This window comes from Castor canadensis, chromosome 17, assembly GCF_047511655.1.
Source record: "Castor canadensis chromosome 17, mCasCan1.hap1v2, whole genome shotgun sequence".
NCBI lineage: Eukaryota > Metazoa > Chordata > Mammalia > Rodentia > Castoridae > Castor > Castor canadensis.
Window position 1 is genome coordinate 51,521,662 of NC_133402.1, and position 20,976 is coordinate 51,542,637.

General features: G+C 52.3%; 2 protein-coding genes across 4 annotated transcripts; one reads left to right on the forward strand and one right to left on the reverse strand.

Annotated features, from left to right (window-relative positions):
* Positions 1–463: 463 nt before the first annotated feature.
* Positions 464–8,174, reverse strand: Rrp9 (ribosomal RNA processing 9, U3 small nucleolar RNA binding protein). 2 transcript variants are annotated; one of them, XM_020159531.2, is made up of 15 exons: positions 8,015–8,174; positions 7,669–7,751; positions 4,501–4,610; positions 4,102–4,169; positions 3,990–4,031; positions 3,602–3,728; positions 2,785–2,909; positions 2,611–2,703; positions 2,255–2,355; positions 2,039–2,173; positions 1,896–1,958; positions 1,540–1,685; positions 1,380–1,459; positions 740–813; positions 464–630 (listed from the first exon to the last, which is right to left on the reverse strand). In XM_020159531.2, exons 1-15 carry the CDS (start codon positions 8,099–8,101, stop codon positions 537–539), a joined length of 1,428 nt encoding a protein of 475 aa, XP_020015120.2. In that variant the 5' UTR covers positions 8,102–8,174; the 3' UTR covers positions 464–536. The 2 variants fall into 2 exon arrangements, with proteins under 2 accessions (XP_020015120.2, XP_073916573.1); XM_074060472.1 differs by having other exon boundaries at positions 2,611–2,909.
* Positions 8,175–8,485: 311 nt separating this feature from the next.
* Positions 8,486–18,112, forward strand: Parp3 (poly(ADP-ribose) polymerase family member 3). 2 transcript variants are annotated; one of them, XM_074060473.1, is made up of 11 exons: positions 8,486–8,948; positions 9,576–9,754; positions 10,251–10,376; positions 10,571–10,777; positions 10,975–11,098; positions 11,187–11,413; positions 11,664–11,813; positions 12,010–12,096; positions 12,300–12,477; positions 13,510–13,665; positions 14,689–18,112. In XM_074060473.1, exons 2-11 carry the CDS (start codon positions 9,578–9,580, stop codon positions 14,856–14,858), a joined length of 1,602 nt encoding a protein of 533 aa, XP_073916574.1. In that variant the 5' UTR covers positions 8,486–8,948; positions 9,576–9,577; the 3' UTR covers positions 14,859–18,112. The 2 variants fall into 2 exon arrangements, with proteins under 2 accessions (XP_073916574.1, XP_020015119.1); XM_020159530.2 differs by having other exon boundaries at positions 8,491–8,948; positions 10,571–10,759.
* Positions 18,113–20,976: the final 2,864 nt, after the last annotated feature.

The window sequence follows — 20,976 nt, forward strand, 5'->3', positions numbered from 1 at the left end:
TGATGCAGCTTGGCTGTCATTCAGACCTAGGACAGAGTTCTTCCCAACTCTGACCTGGTCCCCAGGCAGTAGGCCTGTCCCCTCCAACTTCCTGACCTGGCCTGGTTGGGAAAGTGGGGTCATCATGACATACAGGCCCAACTGTCTTCAGTTCTGTCCTCACCCCCCAGCGGCAGCACTTCTACATAACTAGATGGCTGAGGGGTCAGCACCTTCTGACCCCCACCAGCCTAAAGCAGTGGGTGGGGAGCTAGCCTGATGAGGTCATGCAGAACACTCAGGGACCAGAAGCCAGAAGCCAGCTGAGGTCCCCACTCCAAGAACTCTGAAAAGGATAAAGGTCCTCAGGACAGAGGAGCACAGCTAAAAGCCTGTGGAGTCCTATACCTTCCCAGGCCTTGGTCAACTAACAGTGCTTGCTGCACTCCACCCTCGCTCTCCCAGAAGCTACAAGAGACAAGGCCCAAAAGCAGACACTTTTAATACAAAAAGTGGTACAGGGCCTGAGAAGGACTTAAATAAGGAGAGTGAGAGTGTCAGGAGCCAGCGACTGGGGGTCCAGGAACCCTGCGCAGTGGGATGATGCAGACTGAATTCCGAGCCTCTTTGATCCGCCACCAACGGCCAAGCCTGCAGGACAGGAGAAATAACTGAGACTGGCCCAGCCCCAACCCAGTCACCACCCTCATTCCCACATGCTGCCCAGTCAAGCCAGGGCCACCTTGCTGCTCAGGGATACCTGTGCTCCTGCCCGACTCCAGCCACCAAGAAGTCCCCAGCACTGGAGAACTTGAGGCTGTTGATAAAACCCATCTGAGGAGAGAGGGGAAAATGGTGAGCCACTAGAACACCCCTCCCCACCACATTTGCCAGTGTCATAGTCCAGGCTGGGGTTGGGGGGTTAACTCAGACTCCACAGTCGTGAGAAGAGGGAGGCAGAGCACCAGCCAGATGGGAGCTAGTGAGGACGGAGGAGACAGTACACGAAGAGTGCCAACAGCTTGGCCTGGGGCCTGGCTCCTGGCTGTGGGGTGCTCCTTCAGCAGCCCCAGAGAGGACATTCAATAACATACACCCCCGCCTGCCTCTCAAGCTGGCACTAGCTGTGCAAAAACCAATCACAATCCCAGGTCTCCACGCCTTTGACCATGCTGTTCCCTGTCTTGTACCCCACACCCAAGGCAGGGCCAAAGACAGGAGGAGGAGCAGAGGAGAGGAGAAAAGAAGGGAGAGCTCCTGCCTCCCTTCTTTTCTCTGTGCCTACCCTGAGGAGACTCCCCCAAGCAGGAAGGGCATCAAAGAGCTCATTCCAGGGACCAGAAGAGCCAGGGGCCTCTGGAGAGTGACGAAGACCAGCTGAGCACTCAAGTCCCGCTTACCAAGGGGATGTCACAGAGAGGATCAAGTCTCCGGAAGCCCTCCCCACACTGCCAAAGCCGCACACAGGAGTTGTGGGAGCCTGGGAAAAGGCAGACAGTGAGCAACCCCTGCAGCAGCCCACCCTGAGACGCCCTCCTCCCTGCCTCACAGAGCACCCACCTGTGGCCACGAGGTCTGTGTTGAGCAGAGCTGCCACTGATGATACCCAGAAGGGCTGCTCCAAGCCCGGCTCCCCCTGCACCCCATGAGCTTCACGCTGCAGGGCAAGTGGCCGCTTCTTAGAGAGGCCCCACAAGGCCACAGAGCTGTGGATGGGAGGACAGTCAGTGAGGAGCCAGGGCAGCACAGAAAGGCACGCGGCAGGGCGGATCAAGTGCACACATGCCAGCTGTGGGATGTGGACGAAGTCATCAGTCCACAACAGCTTCCCTAAGGGGATTCCATGAGACAAGTTCGGGGCCTGGGGGGTAGAAAGCGCTCACATGGTGGTCAGGCATCAGAAAGGCAGCTCTTACCCATCGTCTGCGCCCGACACCATGTGCTCCTCATTGATCAGATGGATGCAGTCGATGGAGCCCCTGGAGAGAGGGGCTGTGAGGGCATGGCCCAACCCCCACCCCAGCCCAGAGCCCCCACCTGGCACAGCAGGCCACCTTACTGGTGGCCATAGAAGACAAGCTGGGACTCCTCGGGGATCTTCCACACACGTACAGTCCCGTCCCGGCCCCCGGCTGTCACACAGCACTCGCGGCTCAAGGCGTCCAGTGCAGCCACAGCATCCTGGTGCCCAAAGCTGGAGGGCAGCGCAGAGTAGGATGAGGGCCTCGAACACCCGCACCACACACCCGCACGCCCTCTGCCTGAGCACACTCACAGCGTCTCCACATAGGAGTTCTCCTCCACGTTCCACACCTTCACAGAGCGGTCATGTGACGTGCTGTAGAGCTGGTGAGTCCCTCTGCGGAACGCCAGACCCTAGGTGCATGGAGAGGTGAAAGGGGACTAGACTAGAGCAGGGGGGGACAGGGGTCAGCTCCCACAAGGGATCTGGCAGCATCTCCGTGAGGCCGGTGTAGAGCCAGGGTGGCTGCAGAGACAGACTTCTCAGGCTCCTCCCTGACCCCTCAGCCCAGTTATGTCCTTGACACACTACTCAGTACCCCAGAGTGCAGGTCCCCTGAGGAGGGAGACCCCCAGGGGCCTAGCACTGAGCCTGGCCCAGGTCCTCACCGACACAGCGTCGCGGTGTCCTGTGAAGGTGTACAGGTGCCGGCAGCTCTGGGCCTCCCAGATGAGAATGAGTTTGCTACAGTCACCAGAGGCCTGTGGGGATAAGGACGACGGCCACAGGCACATACCACACACCCAGACCTCCCACTGCCCCCAGGGCCAACCCAGCCTTACAAGGTACTTGCCATCGGAGGAGATGGCCATGCAGAGGATGTGACTGCTGTGGCCGGGTGGCTGCCCCTCGGCACCCTTCTTGGCTCGAGGAATCACATGCAGCTTCCGTCCACTCTCCACACTCCCTGCCACCCAGAAAGGAGAGAGGCTACTGGGATGAGGGGTAGGGCTGGCGGGCAACTCCCTTCAAGAGGCAGCATGGAAAAAGGGATCATGGAAAAAATCCTAGATTTGGGTCAGAGGACCTGGGTCAGCTACTGTTTGACTCTGGACAAGTCACCTCAGTCTCCTCATCTGTCAAATGGGTGCAATAGCCCCAAAGGGCAGCCATGAGCCCAAAAAAGAGAAAGGATGCAAAAGTGCTTTAGAAGCTGGGGTGTAGCTCAGTGATAGAGCACTTGCCAAGCATGCACGAGGCCCTGGGTTTTATCCTCAGCACAGCAAAAAAAAAAAAAAAAAATGCTTTGGGACTGGTGGCATGAGTTCTTCCCATGACTATCGGGTAAATGAAGACTGTACACAGCTGTGGCAGGTTGGGACCCCAGAAGGACTAAGAACACAATCAAAGTCTGTGCAGAGCCTCACACACCTTCCAGGTGACTGCTGCTCACCTATCGCTTCAGTTCCTATTAAGTTATTGTCCTACCTTTGCTCTACTGTCACCACTGTTACTGAGCTCAGAAGTCCTACTGCTGGGCAGGAGCTTCCAATTACCCCAAAAGCAGCTCTGTGGTAGCTTGGCTCAGTTTGCCAAGGTGGCTCCATCTCTCCAGCCTCCCAGATATCCCCAGGGGCTGCACCCCACCCACACACTCACACTTAATGATGGTGCAGTCTTTGGCAGCAGAGAAGATGGCCAAGTCATCAGGGGTGATGACCAAACATGTGATGGAAAGCTGATGGCCCCGTAAAACTCGAATGTCGGTGGGGGCTGGGGCCTGGATCTGGGAAGACGGGCCAGGTCATTGCTGCTGAGGGCATGGAGGCATGCTCCACCCACACGCATGCCCAACACCATCCTTTCCCACCCTCCTAGCCAGGACCCAAGTCTGCAAGGATGAGACTCTTACCTAACCTGACCTTACCTGCCCAAGTGTCCATAGCAAAGACCCCACAGCCTGAGTCCCTTCTGGGTCATATGCCCACCAACCCAGGTGGGGCCACCAATTCCCTCTAACCTCACACAAAGTGCTCTGCCCACTCACCTCCTTTGCCACTGACTTCTGCAGCCTGCCCCTCTGCTCCAGCTGCATGGAGAGGGGAAGAGAGGCATGAGGTCCTGGCAAAAGGACCAGACCCTCCTCCTGTCACACTTACCACATCCTCTTTCAGGCGCCCCGCCACCTGGTCCTCCTCAAATTCACGAGCCTCAGCCTTCTCCTCCTCTGTGAGGGACAGAGCAGTCCACGTAAATAACCCAAGGCTGAGGTTTCCTTTTTCCTTCCCATCCCATCCCCACCCCTCCACCCCGGGCCCTGAATGCTTGGCTGTGCCCTGCAGGAAGTTCAGGCTGCCTCAGAGAAGGGAAGGCTGGATGGTCTGCTGCTCTTAGGCCTGTCCCAGGAGGCACATTAGAGCTCCCAGCCATCCACCATGAGTAGCCAGCACTAGTAGCCCTGGCAGCCAAGGGATCTGTGTGGGTCACCTGTCAAGTGGCTGGGGCTGCAGGAGGGGAGCAGGCAGGCTTCAGCCCCACCTGGCCTGCACACAGCTCACCTTGCTGCCTGAGCTGTTCAAGGTACAGCTTGGCCAAGCGCAGCTTCTTCTCCTGCACAGTCTCCTCCAGCTCTTCTTCCTCCTCTTCCTCAGTTCTCTTTGGAGCCAGGCTATAGGCAGGAAGGGGCAGTGTAGGCAAGATGCCAAATCACACAGGCATGGCCCCACTGCTGGCTCCGACAGGGCAGGATCTAAGAGGTTCACCCACCTCCTCTGGTCACTAGGACTGTGCTTCCTCAACGCTTTCCTGCCAGTCAACACTCCCCATCCCTGCCAGTCCCCAGGGCCAACAATTACAAGTTCAGAAAAACTAAAACATGTGACTTACAAAACTGAAAGACCCCATGTAGTGCCTGGCATAAGTGTGAAAACAGACCCTAAACCCAGAGAGATCAGTGTTAGATCTCGCAACTCTGGGAGAAAGAAGATTCCACAGGCTTCCAAGAGAAACTAAGTTGTATATAAAGAGTCAGAAATCAAAGTGGCTTCAGATATCTCAGTAGCAACACTGGGAACAAGAGGATGAAGGAGTCTCTTACACACAACTCTGAAGAAAACATCAATCCCTGAATGCCCTGACCAGTCAAAACGTATCAATAACAAAGAAGATATTGTCAGAGGTGTAGCTCAGTGGTAAGAGCATGTGCTTAGCATGCATGAGGCCCTGGGTTCGATTCCCAGCACACACACACACACACACACACACAAAGGATACTGTCAGACATGCAAGGTAACAAAGAATTGGTCCTTTCTCCCTTTATAGGAAGGATACAGAATGTGCTTCCCAAAACAAGAGGATAAACTAAGAAAGAAGGCGGCTCAGGTTACCAGAAACAGGGGATTCAACACTGAAGAGCAGAAAAGGCACATCTGCATTGAAGGCAATCTGATCTGTCCAATCAGATCCAAGGACCCAAGAGGCAGACTCGCTGCCAAGGCACCACCATCCTGTACTCTGAGGACCAGGTTCCAAGTGAATCCTAATAGGTTTGAGCTTGGCCTTATGCTGGTGAAGTTCCTGCTGTTCCCCCCGGAGCCCCAGACCCTGTGCCACCGAGGGCACTCACCTCTCTGCTCTGACCTGCTCCTAGGAGCTGGAGGTAGGTCACAGGAACTCTGAAGCAGAAAACCAGTGCAGACCACTCCCTCCGACCATGTGTCTGCAGACATCTAGTCTCTGTCCAGTACCCCAACATGTTTCCCAGCACTCACTCATGATGACCTTGCTCATGACTTCCCTACAAGGGACCATGAAAACTCTCAAGAAAGCCCACATCAAACCATGCCCCAGAAACCACTTAGTGATCAGTGCCTGGCAAGCCACTGGCCTCCTTTACACAGCACCAAGGGTGGGACTTCTACTGAGTTTACCCTCAGTCTGTTGTTTAAGGATCCACGCACAGGAGGCACAACTCTGAAGAAAAATAAATGAGTATATACTGTATGATTCCATTCATAGAAAGTTAGGGACAGTGATTAGCAGGGACTGGGACAAGGATTGACTACAGAGTAGCAGGGGGAGACTGTGGGGTGGGAGGGAGAGGGATCCTTTTATATCTTCGTGGTGGCCGTGGCCGTAGCTTCACAACTGTGTGCTTGCCAAAACTCACAGACAATACAGTAGAAAAGGTGACTGCTACTAAGAAGATTTTTCTTAAGTTTAAAAGAGAGAAAACCAAAAAATGATTAGCTAGAGTCAGGAATGATAGCTGGGCCTCTAAGTTTTTTCTAGTTCTTAACCTAAGTGGTAGGTGTACAGAGATTCACCACTTTATCATTATTTTCTATATACAAATACACTTCATTCACTCTTCTGTAGCTGATACCTTTCACAACACAAGCACAGTAACCTTAAGATTAAGAAAACTCTTTAAAAATTAAGCGAGGCTCGTGGTTTTACACCTGTTATCCCAGCTACGCAGGAAGCTGAGATCCAGAGGATCTCAATTTGAGGACAGCCTGGGCAAAAAGTTAGCAAGATCCCATCTCAACCAATAAAATGGGAGTGTAGTACACATCTGTCACCCCAGTTACTCAGAAGGCGTAAGAAGAAGAATTGAGATCCAATCCTTTGGCTGGGCCAAAGCAAAATATACAAGACCCTACCTGAGGACAAAAAGGCTCAAGTGGTGGAGCACCTGCCTAGCAAGTTTGAGGCCCTGAGTTCAAATTCTGGTACTGTCAAAAAAATTAAATCTTTCAGTGAGCAAGTTAGGGCAACACATATTCAACTTTAGAACAGAATTTCTAGGTCTAAATCATAAGGAAGGCACTAGGATTCCCTGGAATAACAGCCTCGACCGCACAGGGATGATACCTGGCCCTTTGAAACCCTGCATCCACCCCCATCACCTGCAGAAATGAGGGAGGCATTCTGGGTGCACCTACCACCTGCCCTTCCATCTTTCCACCTCCCGTTCTGCACATTACACCCAGACTTCTCCTCTCCATGACACCCCGACTCGCCCCTCCAGCCCCTCCCTAGATGTGCTCCCTCTGCTCCTAGAATTCACAGCTGGGAGCTACACATCTCACTGCAACACGTTCTCTCCCAACCTGCCTGCCCACCTCTGTACTCCCAAATGAAGCCAGTGCCCGGCATGTTAAAGAGTTGAGGGAAGGCTGGGCACGCAGTGTCACACCCAGCTACTTGGGAACCTGAGGTGGGAGGATCACTTGAGCTCAAGCTGGGCAACATATCCAAAAAACAGAAGTTGCCTGGCGTAGTTGTGAATTCCCGTGATCCCAGCACACGGGGAAGATGAGGTAGGAAGATTGCAAGTGCAAGAGCAGCCTGGGCACAGAGCAAGACACTGTCTCAAAAGAACAAAAAAGGAAGGAAAAAAAAAAAAGAGTCAAGGGAGACCAGCAATTCTGACAATGTGGGAGAATAAAGAACTAGCAAGCATTTTTTACACCCTTCTCCCCTCGCCTGTCATCCAGTCCTGTGCTTAGCTCCCTGTTGTGAACCAAGGAGGTCTCAAGGGTCTCCCATTGGGACCTGGGGTTCTCCCCAGGGCCAAGGAAGAGGAGAGACTTCCGAGGCCGTAAGTTAGAGGAAAGAGCCACGATCTGAGGGCCAAAGGCCAGAGTCTTGAGTCCTGAGTTTTCTTCCATTCAACATGGGCCTCAGTTTCCCGCTACACTGGGTGAAAACCGGCAGCTCACCTCTCGCTCTCGGAGTCGCTGGAGATTTCCTCGTTCATCTTGCCACCACCCTTCGTCTTGCCCCTGTCCCCTGCGGAGTCGGCCTGGGAAGCAAGGGATCCTTTCCTTGATCAGTGGTCCCGACCACCGTGACACTGGCCAAGGGTCCCTAGGGTCCCTCGAGCGCTCCAGGACTAGGAAAGGCAATGGTTCCTGGCCGTGACCAAAAGCAAGACTTTCCAAGACTTGTCCCGCGGGGTGGGACGAAGCTGCCTCCAGCTTTGGGCCCTGGATGAAAAGGCCAGGAGGGGCCTGGGTTCGGCACCCTAGGATGGGATGATGGTGGTCCCAGAGGCGCCATGCTCACCTTTCGCCGCCGCTTGCCGGCCCCTGCAGCGGCTCCGGCCCCCGAGGCCGGCTTTCCCCGCTTACGAGCTGCAGATGCGGCCGACATGCTGCCTATCCAGTACGCTGTAGCGACTGTAGCAGAACTTACATGGCAGCTATACCTCCGGCCACATGGCAAGACCCAGTGCCCTGATAGGCTTCCACCGCCCGACGGGCCCCGCCTCCCGCAGCTCCATTGGATCTTCCAGTAGGTTCTGTCACGCCCCCTGTCTTCCATAGGACAGACACTCGTAGCAACGCCTACCAGAGCTCCTACAAGCTCAAGTAGAAAACGAGCCTTTTTTTGCGCTTCCGGCCGGAGGCTGATGCGCATGCGCCTTGAGACTGCCTGGCTCCAAGGGAGGGGTCGGAACGGGAGGGCCTTCTCCGTGTTTGCGCCCCGTGGCCGCTTGGGGGTGCCAGAGATGCGGAGTTCCGTGTTCGAACGTGACTCCTCCCGGTCTTGGGCGGGGGCAAGGGTAAAGTAGCTTGGCTCTAGAAAACAGGGGAGTGGAATCCAGGCAGCCTTGGCAGAGAGAGGCACTACCAGTACCGAGGGCCAAGGACACTGGGAAAACTTTGGATATGTGTTGCGAAGGATCAGTGTTAAGGGTGTGCCTGGGCCTTCGATGTATCCTTATCAGTGTCCCCTCATCTGTGGGACAGGCCACCGATCTCCGCCTGCCCAGTCTCTGACTCACCCCACTAGTGGCCAGATAACTGGAATTCACCACCCCCCAAGCTCGTCTCCTTCCGCTAGTGATTGTTGGGAATTCCCTCCCTGAGGCACGCCTAAGGCTCACAGAAGATTGCTGGAGGGTACCTTAGACCTAAGACTGCCCTGGAAGGGGCACACAGAGTTCTTGATACCAGGCTCGGTGGGAGGCACCTCTCCCAGGTCCTGCTTCTCTTCGGTGAGTGCCCTGTGGCCCTGTCCACGACCCTCTCCGAGGCAGGGCAGAATAGGGTGGGTGAAACTGGCCCCTGACCTCTGGTAGTTGAAGGCCACTGAGCTGGAACCTTGGCTGGCACCCCAGAGCCTGGAGTAGATTAAGAAGAGGCTTCTGCAGCACTGGGTCCCCACTTCTGGAGGGGTAGGTCTGTCTCCAGAAGTGCTGCCCTCAAGAGCCACTGTCTATCCTCCCCCATCGCCCAAATGAGTCAGCCCAGCCACTATGCCAGGCTCAAGCTTGCTGACAGAAGGAGGGAGTGTTCTAGACTGGGAGGAGTCCAGAAGTGGAAGGGAGAGACTCTCCTTTCACTTTTCCTATTACCCCAGGGCACCCCAGAGAGCTGGAAAGGGTAGGGCCAGCTACCTCCTTAACCAGAGTGGGCTGACTGGGCCGGTCCTGACACAGCACTTCTGACTGGAGGAAGGGGCATATTTGAGATACAGAGAGCTGGGTTTTGCCCCGGACTGGAAATAGGGACAGTACAGGCAGAGGGGAGGCCCCCAAAGGGCAAGTCCAGGGCTGGTGCTTGACACTGGGTGGGATGCAAAGGCCATGAAGGCCTGAGGGCCCCCCTGTGCCCCAAAACAGCCATGGCTCCAAAACGAAAGTCTTCAGTGCAGCCCGAGGGACCCAAGAAGAAAGGGCGAAAGGAGGCAGGCGAGGACAGCTTCCGCTCCACTGCTGAGGCGCTCAGGGCCATACCTGCAGAGAAGCGCATAATCCGTGTGGACCCCACATGTCCACTCAGCCACAATCCCGGGACCCAGGTAAGCTGCAGCCCCATTCGAGCCCTAGCCTCCTCCCCCTCAGGAGCTCACCTCTAGCCAGTTAGCTCAAGGTCCCAAGTAAGCACCAGGGCAAGGCCATGCTTCCCAGGACCACAAAGGTCAAGGCTGTAGTCCATCAGATCCAGGTGGGTCATGTCTGCCCATCAGACATCAGGAAGGCCTCCTTACCACACTTGAGGAAAGGCTCTGACTTCCTCACTTTCCCCAGGGCTCACCCATGTCGCTTCAAACCAGTTCCTCAAGAGCATGCATTCCCCTCACCAAGGCAGAGCTGTGTTCTCCTGGAACCTCCACCCCCTGCCAGGGCTTAGCCCTGCATCCCCTAGGGCAGAACCATGACCCCTTCAAGCTCCAAGACAAGGACCCTCTGATACTTCAGAGCAACCAGACACCTAGCACTGTGAGACTCTTCTCAGGGTGCAACCAGGCGCCAAGCCCAACCCCAGCCAGCCTGCCCCATCTCACCTCTGCCCAGGTACACAAGGACTATGACTGCACCCTGAACCAGACCGACATTGGGAACAACAACAACAAATTCTACATCATCCAACTGCTGGAAGGGGGTAGCCATTTTGTCTGCTGGAACCGCTGGGGCCGGGTGGTGAGTGCCCCACCTGCCTGGGCCACCGCCCTGACAACCTCTTCCTGTTCACACATGGTCCCCAAGGTCCCCAAAAGACTACAAACAGCTGCTGACTTTCCCTCTTCATCTCTAACTGTTCAGGGGCTCTCAGCACGGGGCCCATCCAACAAACACTTATGGTGGGCCCACTCCCTGAAGGCTGTTACTTGCAGGGAGAAGTAGGCCAGTCAAAGATGAGCCACTTCACCTGCCTGGAAGATGCAAAGAAGGACTTTGAGAAGAAATTTCGGGACAAGACCAAGAACAACTGGGCAGAAAGGGACCATTTTGTGATCCACCCTGGCAAGTACACACTCATCGAAGTGCAAGGAGAGGCCGAGGCCCAGGAATCTGTGGTGAAGGTGAAGATGCCAGGGAAGGTGGGTGGGGCCCAGTCGGAGGGAAGGAGCTGGTTGGAGAGGCCTAGCTAAGAGGGCTCTGCCACTGCCCAGCTGTTCAACCTCCGGTGCCAGCCTCCCACTCTGGCCTCAGCCCAGGCAGTCTTTTGTCTAATGTCACACCCAAGTGCTGGTGCCCTGCCCAGCTGCTCCCACCCATGTGGACCCTCTCTCCCCAGGTGGATGGAGGCCCAGTGAAGACTGTGACTAAGCCCTGCTCCCTGGACCCTGCCACCCAGAAACTTATCACCAACATCTTCAGCAAGGATATGTTCAAGAATGCCATGGCCCTTATGAACCTAGGTGAGGGTGAGGGGCCAGGCAGGGTGGCAGGGCCCCAGGGTACTGGGCTGTAGGGCTGAGTCCCCCCATTCCCTTGACACCCCCCCAGATATAAAGAAGATGCCCCTGGGAAAATTGAGCAAGCAGCAGATCGCACGGGGCTTCGAGGCCTTGGAGGCCCTGGAGATGGCCCTGAAAGCCCCCACAGACGGTGGCCAAAGCCTGGAGGAGCTGTCCTCTCACTTCTACACTGTCATCCCACACAATTTTGGGCGCAGCCGGCCCCTGCCCATCAACTCCCAAGAGCTTCTGCAGGCCAAGAAGGACATGCTACTGGTGAGAGCCAGCAGGCAGCGGGGACATCAGAGAGACCAGGCATAAAACGTGAGGAACAGATGGCCAAGGGGCCCAGAGAGACAGATTGCAATGAGCAGGCTGAGGGACAGAAGACGGGAAGGCCAGACAGACAGATGGGGTGGGGATGGACAGATGGACAGCAGGTGGGATGCCCATGGGACCTGTCATGTGGGAGAAGCTGGGGGCTGGAGGTCCAGTGGCAGACAAGCTCCATTGCCCATCGTCTTAGGTACTGGCAGACATCGAGCTGGCCCAGACCCTGCAGGCAGCCTCTGGGGAGGAGGAGAGAGTGGAGGAGGTGCCACACCCACTGGACCGAGACTACCAGCTTCTCAAGTGCCGGCTTCAGCTGCTGGACCCTGGGAAGCCAGAGTACAAGGTGGGCTGGGCCTTGCAGAGCACCATCCCTCTGCCTGTCTGTCCTTAAGGTACCAGAGTTGTCCTGGCCCTCAGCCTTCTCTCCCTGTGTCTCCAGAGTCTGAGGAGAGCTCAGGACTTGGGTGGGGAGACACACACCACAGGGCATTGGTTTATAAGTCTGCCACCCTCGGCCCTCAGCATCTGCTCTCCTGCAGGTGATACAGACTTACTTAGAACAGACCTCCGGCAACTACAAATGCCCCACGCTGCAGCATATTTGGAAAGTGAACCGAGAAGGAGAGGTGAGAGAGAGTCCCCCAGGCCTTCCTCATCACCACCCTGTCCCTTAGGGAGGTAACCTTGGTTTATCTGTCTCTTGGCCCACAGGCTTTGCAACCCTAACCAGTTTTCAGTGTGTGTGTAACCATAGTATCTAAGCAGCAGAGAGAAGCACCCAAGCCCTTGTGTGACATGCCTCTCCCATCTCCCACCCTCCCCTGCTCAGGGAGACAGATTTCAGGCGCACTCCAAGCTGGGTAATCGGAGGCTACTGTGGCACGGCACCAACGTGGCTGTGGTGGCTGCCATTCTCACCAGCGGGCTCCGTATCATGCCACACTCTGGTGGCCGTGTTGGCAAGGGAATCTACTTTGCTTCGGAGAACAGCAAATCAGCTTCCTATGGTGAGGCAACCTGAGCAGGGCTGGAGGCTCTAAGGTGATCTTGCCCAGTCCTTGTCCACTGGAGACTTGTGGTGGACTGAGAAAGGAACCCTTAAAGGATTGCTGGCCAGGATGCTCAATGGGGTTGAGCATCCTGTGGTTGGGGTTACTCAGAGGAGGCTCCAGGCAGTCAGGGATGGCCTCCTGGAGGAGGTGAGGAAGATAGGACGAGCACTAGTCATTCCTGCAAGGGGTGAAAAAGGAGCCTTCAGGGCAAGGGGCTGGCACAGAAACAGGGAGGTTCAGGCAGACCAGAAGTTCACCATGCCTGGGGGCAGAAGCTAGGAGTCTGGGACCCTCAAAGAGGCCTTCTCCAGAGAGCAGTGGTAAGTCCAGGTGGACATGCACTTAGCAGGATCTCAGTGGCTTGGCAATGGAGAAGGTGGCAAAAGCCGGAGGCTGCGGAGAGACCAGGCGCTCACTCAGGCCCAGGGCTATAGAGGTGGAGGGAGAGAATCCGTGACAGGGATGTGTGCAAGGTGGAATGGGTCAAAGGTGTCTCCAGTGTCTTCCAAGTTTGTGGCCAGGAGTGTCCTCACTACAGTGACCTCCCAGCCAGCTCCTCATCCCAGACTGACCTCATCATTGGAAACCTACCGGTCCAAGACAGCAAAGTCCTAGGATTCATCTAAGGACCCTTCTGAGATAGCCCAAGACCAAGGGGCCCACTGGGAGGGCAAATGAGTTTAAGAAAAAGTGACTGGAGGGCCTTAAGACAGCCAGCACCAAGGGGTCCTATATGGGAGCTGAAGGATACTGGTACAGTCAGCAGAGCAAGCCAGGAGAGAGGTGCTCCCTGGGTGTGGTCCCTGGAAGGCCATTACTGATGTGGTGAGTCCAGCAGAGGGGGCAGAGCCTGGCTACAGGGAGCAAGGAGTGAGGGAGCGGGTGAGATGATGCCAGGATGGGACAAGCCGGCAGAGATAACATCATCACTGGGGCAAAAAGGGGCCCCCAGGGTCAGGCAGGGTCTGAGCCTCCTGTGTCTTCCAGTTACTTACATGCGCTGTGGGGCCCACCATGTGGGCTATATGTTCCTGGGCGAGGTAGTCCTGGGTAAAGAGCACCACATCACCACCGATGAGCCCAGCTTGAAGTGTCCACCCCCTGGCTTCAACAGTGTCATCGCCCGAGGCAAGACAGAGCCTGGTGAGTCCTGGGAAGCTGGGCAGCCCTGAAGATAGAAGTGGGGCTGAGATAGGGGCCGCCACATTTTTTAGGAAGGAGGTGAGCAGACAGTGGACTATGCAGCAGTCTTCCTCACAGGAATCATTCCCTTTGTCATCTAACAAACATCCACTAATTCAGTATATCACTCCTGAGCATCTAAGAGGACTTTGAAAAGTGGTGTCATTGGCTGAGACAGGAGAATCACAAGTTTGAGGCTAGCTGAGGCTACATAGTGAATCCCAGGCCAACCTGGCCTACACAGCAAGGCCCTGTCTAAAGATTTAAAAAAAAAAAAATGGCCAAGTGTGATAACATACAGCTGTAATCACAGCTACTTGGAAGGTGAAACAGAAGGGTCAAAGTTGGAGGCCAGCCCAGACAAAAAGTTAGGGAGATCCCATCTCAAAAAGAAACAAGGCAAGAATGGAGGAGTGGCTCAAGTGGTAGAGCATCTGCTTTGCAAGCACAAAGCCCTGAGTTCAAATCCCAGTCCCACCTAAAAAAACAGCAGCAGCAAGTCAGGCCCAACAGCGGCTCACACCTTGGGAGGCTAAGAGCTGAAGGATTGAGGTTCCAGGGTCATACCAGGCAACAAAGTTTGTGAGATGCCCATCTCAACAGAAAAATGCTGGGTTTGGTGGCCTACTCCTTATCATCCCAGCAACAGCAGAAAGCAATTCAGATCAACCTGGGCAAAAAGTGAGACCCTATCTCCAAAATAACCAGAGCAAAAAGGGCTAGAGTCATGGCCAAAGTGGTAGAGCACCTACCTAGAAAGCATGAGGCCTTAAATTCAAACCCCAGTTCTGGCAAAAAAAAAGTAATGTCTGACTGAGCACTGAAGTATGAGTTCCCGAGAAAGAAATTCCAGACAGAAGGTCCAGTCCATGCAGAGGCTTGGAGGTGGGCAAGGGGGTGTTCCCTGTGTCAAAAGTAGAGGGTGTAAGGAGCAAGATGTACAGGTAACACCAGATACCAGTGACCCCTTGCTGTGCCTTGCAGATCCAACTCAGGACATTGAGCTGCAGCTGGATGGCCAGCAAGTAGTGGTGCCCCAGGGCCGGCCCATACCATGCCCAGAGTTCAGCAGCTCCAGGTTCTACCAGAGCGAGTACCTCATCTACCAGGAGAGCCAGTGCTGCCTGCGCTACCTTCTGGAAATTCATCTCTGAGCTGCCTGCGCTGTCCCACGTCCTGCCAACGGCTGGACCCTGAACTGTAATCTTCCTCCCTGTCTCTGGTACCCCCATGTCATCCCCCCCCTTTTCTCCCCAAGAATACAATACATACCAGGCATGTAGGCACAAGCTACTCAGGAGGCTCAGGCAGGAGGATCACTGGAGACCAACCTGGGCAACATGGCAAGACCTATCTCAAAAAAAAATTCAATTAAAATTATGCATCAGCGACAATGTTTTAGTCAACAGTGGGCCACTATATTACGAAGGTTCCATCAGATACATCTAGTGACACTAGTTATCTTAGTCTATGTGACCATGCTCTAGGATGTTCACACAATGACAAAATTACCTAACGATGTGTTTCTGAGAATGTAACCCAATCATTAAGTGACAAATGACTGTACATTGTCATTACCTGTAATCACTATGTTGTGCAGGAGATCTCTTGAACTTATTCCTCCAATGTAACTGAGTTTTGTACCTTTTGACCACATTTTCCTAACTCCTTTCCCCCCAATCCTCTGGTAGGTACTATTCCACTTGGAGTTCAACTTTTTTAGATTCCACATGAGTGAGCGCGTGTGGTATTTGTCTTTTTGTGTGCCTGGCTTACTTCACTTAGCATAAATGTCCTCCAGGTTCATTCATGTTGATGCAAATGAAGGATTCTTTTCTTTTTGAAGGCTGACTAATACTCCATTGTACATACCACATTTTCTTTGTCCGTTCATCCATCGGTGGAAACTTAGGTTGGTTCCATATCATGGCTGTTGTGAAGAAGGCTGCAATAAACATGAAAGTGCAGACATTTCTTCAACACACCAATTTCGTTCCTTTGGAAATGGGATTGCTGAACTATATCACCCCTTCTTACCAGACCTTCCTCTAAACCAGAGAGGAACCCCCACTCCTCCAGTCTCCATTAGCCCTGGCAGGGCTGTGACCCCAGAGTGTTGCCTCCTAAGATGGTGGGGGTGCTCATTACTGGGGACCACATGCAGCAGCCTTCTCAAGGCTGGTTAGAGGGGCACAGGCCAAAATAGATGGGATCTCACATCCACCAGGTTGTCCCCCTGGCCCAGATCATGCATCTGAGAGATGTGCATACTATGGTAGGCTAAACTCCAGGTGTGCTCAGGAAGACTTACTGAGCATGAGCCCTTGGCCTCTGCTTGTCTGTGCCCACTCTTTAGAGTGGGGCAAGGGCTGTCGTGTGCTGGATCACATTGAGAAAGGAGGCCAGGCCTGGGGCAGTGGTAGCACAGATAAGCAGAGGCCTGTCGCACCCCTTCCCACTCACAGCCATTGCTGCAACACCTTGTTTCCTCTAATAATTGTGCCTTTAAAGGGACCCTCTCCTCCATTAACTTAGAACTGTGTGTCCTTAGGGGACCCGCCTGGTGATTCTGTCCTTTAGTCTAGACATTGCCAGGTGAATCAAGCATTCCTCATGTCTTGACATCAAATAACTTTGCAGGTCTCAAACATGGATATTATAGACAAGTTGAGCACCTGTCAGAGGGACACAGCTCTGCAGTCCCGAAACCCATCCCAGTTATCACCCCAGGTAACCCCATCCATGGACCGGGGTGCAGGTGCTGGAAAGCAGGTCAGGACCCAGTCTGGAGCCATACATTGCCGTTGTGTCTGTTTAATCACCATTTAATCTGAAAATGTTCCTCAACCCTCTTTTTCTTTCATGACTTTGACATTTTTGACACTGTGAGAGTACAGGTCAGTGGTTGTCTGTCAGTTGGGTGTGTCTGACGTCTTGTCATTAGATTTCAGTTATTGTACGGGCAGAAACATGACATAAATGATGTTCCCTCAGTGCATTACAGTGCGAGGGACATGTGGCATCTTTGGACACAGTGAATAAATTTGATCACTTCACTGAGGAAAGCAGGCATTCCTCCCGTGTGTAATTAATCAGTGATCTTGGGGGAAATGTGAGCTGTAAATGTTCCAATCCTCATCAACTTATACCCACTAGCCTTAACATCCTCTGTAATATTTACCCAAAATCAGTCACCTGAATCAAGTTTTGCTAAGATGGTTGCTACTGGTGGTTACCCGACTCCATCATTTCTGGGGCTGAAAGCATGGCTCAAGCAGAACAGCACCTACCTACCAAGTGCAAAGCCCTGAGTTTAAATCCCAGAACCACCAAATGCCATCATTTCTTTGACATATATTTCCTTCCTTCCTTTCTTCCGTATTAATATCGAATCATCAGTTCTCATTTTATTCAATGGGTTATAATCCATTACAGTCTTTTTTCTTTTGGTGGCACTGGGGTTTGAACTCAGGGCTTTGCACTTGCTAGGCAGGTTCTCTGCTGCATGAACCATGCCTCCAACCCTCATTCTTTATTTTTATTCTCAAATTGTCCCACATTTGGCCAACAGAAGGTCCCTTGTGTGTCCCAGTCATTTTTTGAGCACTTTCTTACCTTCTGGCATCACAAAATGTCCTGCGTTCATCCTGTACAAACCTGGAATTAGTCATTTTTCCAAGGAGCTCCAGCTCCCTGGAGCAGGAAATAGTGTTTCATATCCATGATCTGGGCAGTACATGTTCTTCTTGGTACTGGAGTGTCACTGCTTTTAAGTCCTTTTGGTGAGGGAGGCTAGGAAATGTGTGTGTGTGGCTAAGTAATGAACAAGCATCTCTGTGTATTCCTCCAGCTCCATTCAAGCACCACAGAGTTCTTCCATTCTTCCCCAATGTCATATTTCCTCCATTCTCAAACAGCAAGAACCTGGGTTTCCCTCAGTATCAATCTATTTACTTATTCATTTTATTTTTTTGTCAATCTATTTTCTTATTTGCCCTGTCCTCCACAAAAAGGAGTTTCAGAAATTCTATACCATAGTGAAAAACAAACTTTCTGTGGAACATAGTGGCATACGTAATTTTGGCACTCAGGAGGCTAAGGCAAGAGACTGAGAGTTAGAGACTAGCCTAGACTAGACTATGTAGTAAGACCCTCAGTCAAAAGTAAACAATTAAAAAAAAAAAACTTTTCTGCCAGTGGCTCACACCTGTAATCCTGGCTACTCAGGAGGCAGAGATCAGGAGGATTGCGGTTCAAAGCTAGCCAGGCAAATAGTTCCAGAAACCCTATCTCAAAAATCCTTCACAAAAATAGGGCTGGTGAAGTGGCTCAAGGTGAAGGCCCTGAGTTCAAGCACCACTACTACAAAAAAAAAAAATCCAAGTAGAACTCATCTTATTCAAGTTTATGCCTTTAGACTGAAGGTCAGTGGTAAAGGAAGAGTATGAACACAGGTTCCCAGGTTCAAATTTTACCTGAATTAGTTCTTTGTTTCTCTTCAGTGTGGTTATGTTATTCATTTGCAATAAAGACAGGTTATTTGTTTCTGGTTTATATTCACCTTTGGGGGTACTCTTATCCTTGTTAATTTATGGCTTTCTGTATGTAGAACATTAACCCAGCTCCAGAAAGTCGAAACTATACAAAGCGTGCTCAAAGAGCTCTTCTGTTCCTCTCACTCTGTTCACCTGCTGGAGGGCTCCCATTTCATATGTTCTGGTTTATCCTTTATATTTCTTTTGCAAATTTTACATAGGCACACATACACTGTAGAGTGTTCTAATTTTTATTTAATTTTAGCACCTCCAACCCACCATGGTCCCCATCTATTGCCTTCTCCGGTCCCTTTTTTTTTTTTCTCATTTGCTCCTCCACAAGCCTTGCATGCCTGGCTGGACAGGAAACAGAGGCAGGAGGAGTTGACCCTTCTAATTCCTTCTGAACCAAAACCTCAAAACTCCAGCTTCACACCAAGCATGGTGGTATATGTCTGTAATCACCTATTCAGGAGGATCATGTTTCAAGACCCTCCCTGGGCAAAAACACAACACCTTATCTGAAAAATAATTAAAGCAAAAAAGGCTGGTGGGGGGGTAGGGGGGTGGGGAGGATGGTGGGGACTCAAGCAATACAGCACTTGCCTCAAGCAAGAGGCCCTGAGTTCAAACCCCAATACAATCAAAAAAATAAAATAAAATTCAGCTTCACCTCTGAAAGGCAAATGCCTGTGAGCATTCAAATTATGACCAGATGCAGGAAGGGGTACTTGTGTGAACAGAGCTCTAGGAAGCAGGTGACCAGGATTCCAGCTGTGAGATCTGGAACACATTCCTTCCCTCTCTGGGCCTCTGTCTTCTCATCTGAATAATGGAAAATTGGATTGGGACCTATAAAATCCCAGCATGGAATGAGTCATCATTGCATGGAGGTTCATCATGCCTGGTCTCCTTCATCTACATCCGTAGAGATGCCTCAGGCCGTGTGCCTGTGGTGGACTCAGAGGGTACAGAGCTGAGCAAGACTCAGACAATGCAGGAACCTGCTCTTACATTCTAGCAAAACAGTCTCCAAACAACCATAGGCATAAATACAAACTATAGTATCAGGTAAGGAAAGTGCCAGGAAGACAACTAAAGCAGGATAAAAGGATTAGAGTGACAGCAAGATGGAATTGTTTTTATTTTTTGGTGGTACCAGGGATTGAACTCAAGGCCTTGTATTTGCTAGGCAAGTGCTCTACCACTTGAGCCACAATAATTAATTTTGCCTTAATTATTTTTAAGATAAGGTCTCATGTTTTTGCCCAAGACCAGTCTGGACCACAGTCCTCCTACCTACAGCCTCGCTCATACATGGGATCACAGATATGTGCCACTATGCCTGGCTTATTTGTTGAGATGGGGTCTAACTTTTCCCCCCTGGTCTGGCTTTAAAGTACGATGGGCAAAGAGTAGGGAAGCTCAGAGATGTGGAAAGAAAGCAGATAATGGAGGCCACCTCACAGTACAGAGGAGCTGAGATTCCACTGATGATGGGTAGCTCTTGGAGGGACAAGAACGGGGCCATGACCCCATCTGATTTATTTTGAGATCCACTTCAGCTGATGTGTTGAGAGTGGACTGCAGGGCATGTGTCAGTCAAGATCCAGCCACAAAACAGAAATTACACCAGTTATCTCAGACAAGGGGAGTTTGACACAGGGAAAGAATTGAAAGGATCAAACAGGAGATGATGAGGCAATCCAGAGCTGAGCAATAGCAGGAAGTCACCCCCACCCTAATGCTGGAGGGATGATAGAAGGAAACAGTGTTCTGATGCCCAGAAACCAGGTTCACCCTGCAAGAACCAGAACACAGAGGAGGCTGCCAGAGGAAGCCAGGGCTACAGGGAGAGATGCCTTCTTCCACAACCAACTTTATAGGCCCACGCTGGTTTCCTTCTTCTTCCCACCCCTCAGTCTTCTGCTGGTAACTTCCATTGACTGATACTCCCAAAGAAGCCTGGAAAGTACAGTTGCCAGGAAGGTGGAACAGAGCAAAAGAGAGGGGAAATAGGCAGATGAACAGCACAAAGTGCAGGAGCAGAGGCCAGGAGACCAGTTAGAAGGATGCTACAATGGTCCAGATGACAGGTGGTGGTGTCAGGGGCCAAGGCAGTGGTACTGGTGGTGAGAAATGGCTGGGTTTCAAGATCTTGATGGATTGGATGTAGGCACAGGGAAAAGGGAGGCTTCCATCCTGAGAAGGAGAAGTCTCTGAGAGGAGAAGGTAGAGCAGGAGTCAAGAGTCATAATTCTGTTTGGGACATAAGAAGTTTGAGATGCCATTAGTCAAAGTTCTAGAAGAGATGTTGAAGAGACAGCTGGAGACTCAAGTCTGCTGTCCAAGAAAGAGGAAGAAGTTTCAGATAGACAGATAGATAGATAGATAGGTAGGTAGGTAGATAGATAGATATAGATAGATAGGTATGCTAAAGCTATCAGGGTATATATGTGGTCGTGCCATGACACTGGGAGACTTCACCTGTCACATGTACCCTACTGGGGTTACAGGGCTTTCCTTGAGCCAGTCACCTTGAGGTGGGGGTGGATGCCATTCACTGATTGGCAAGGACTCCGTTTTGTGCAGGAAAATAGAGGGTGGGGATCTTGTTCACCCAGACTGCATGTCCTGAAAATTGAGAAGGGGTAGTTTCCTACAGAAAGTTCAGGGTGCTTTTACCAGAAGGGGACCTGTTTGCTAGCAGTAAAAACAAACAAACAAAAAAATTAAC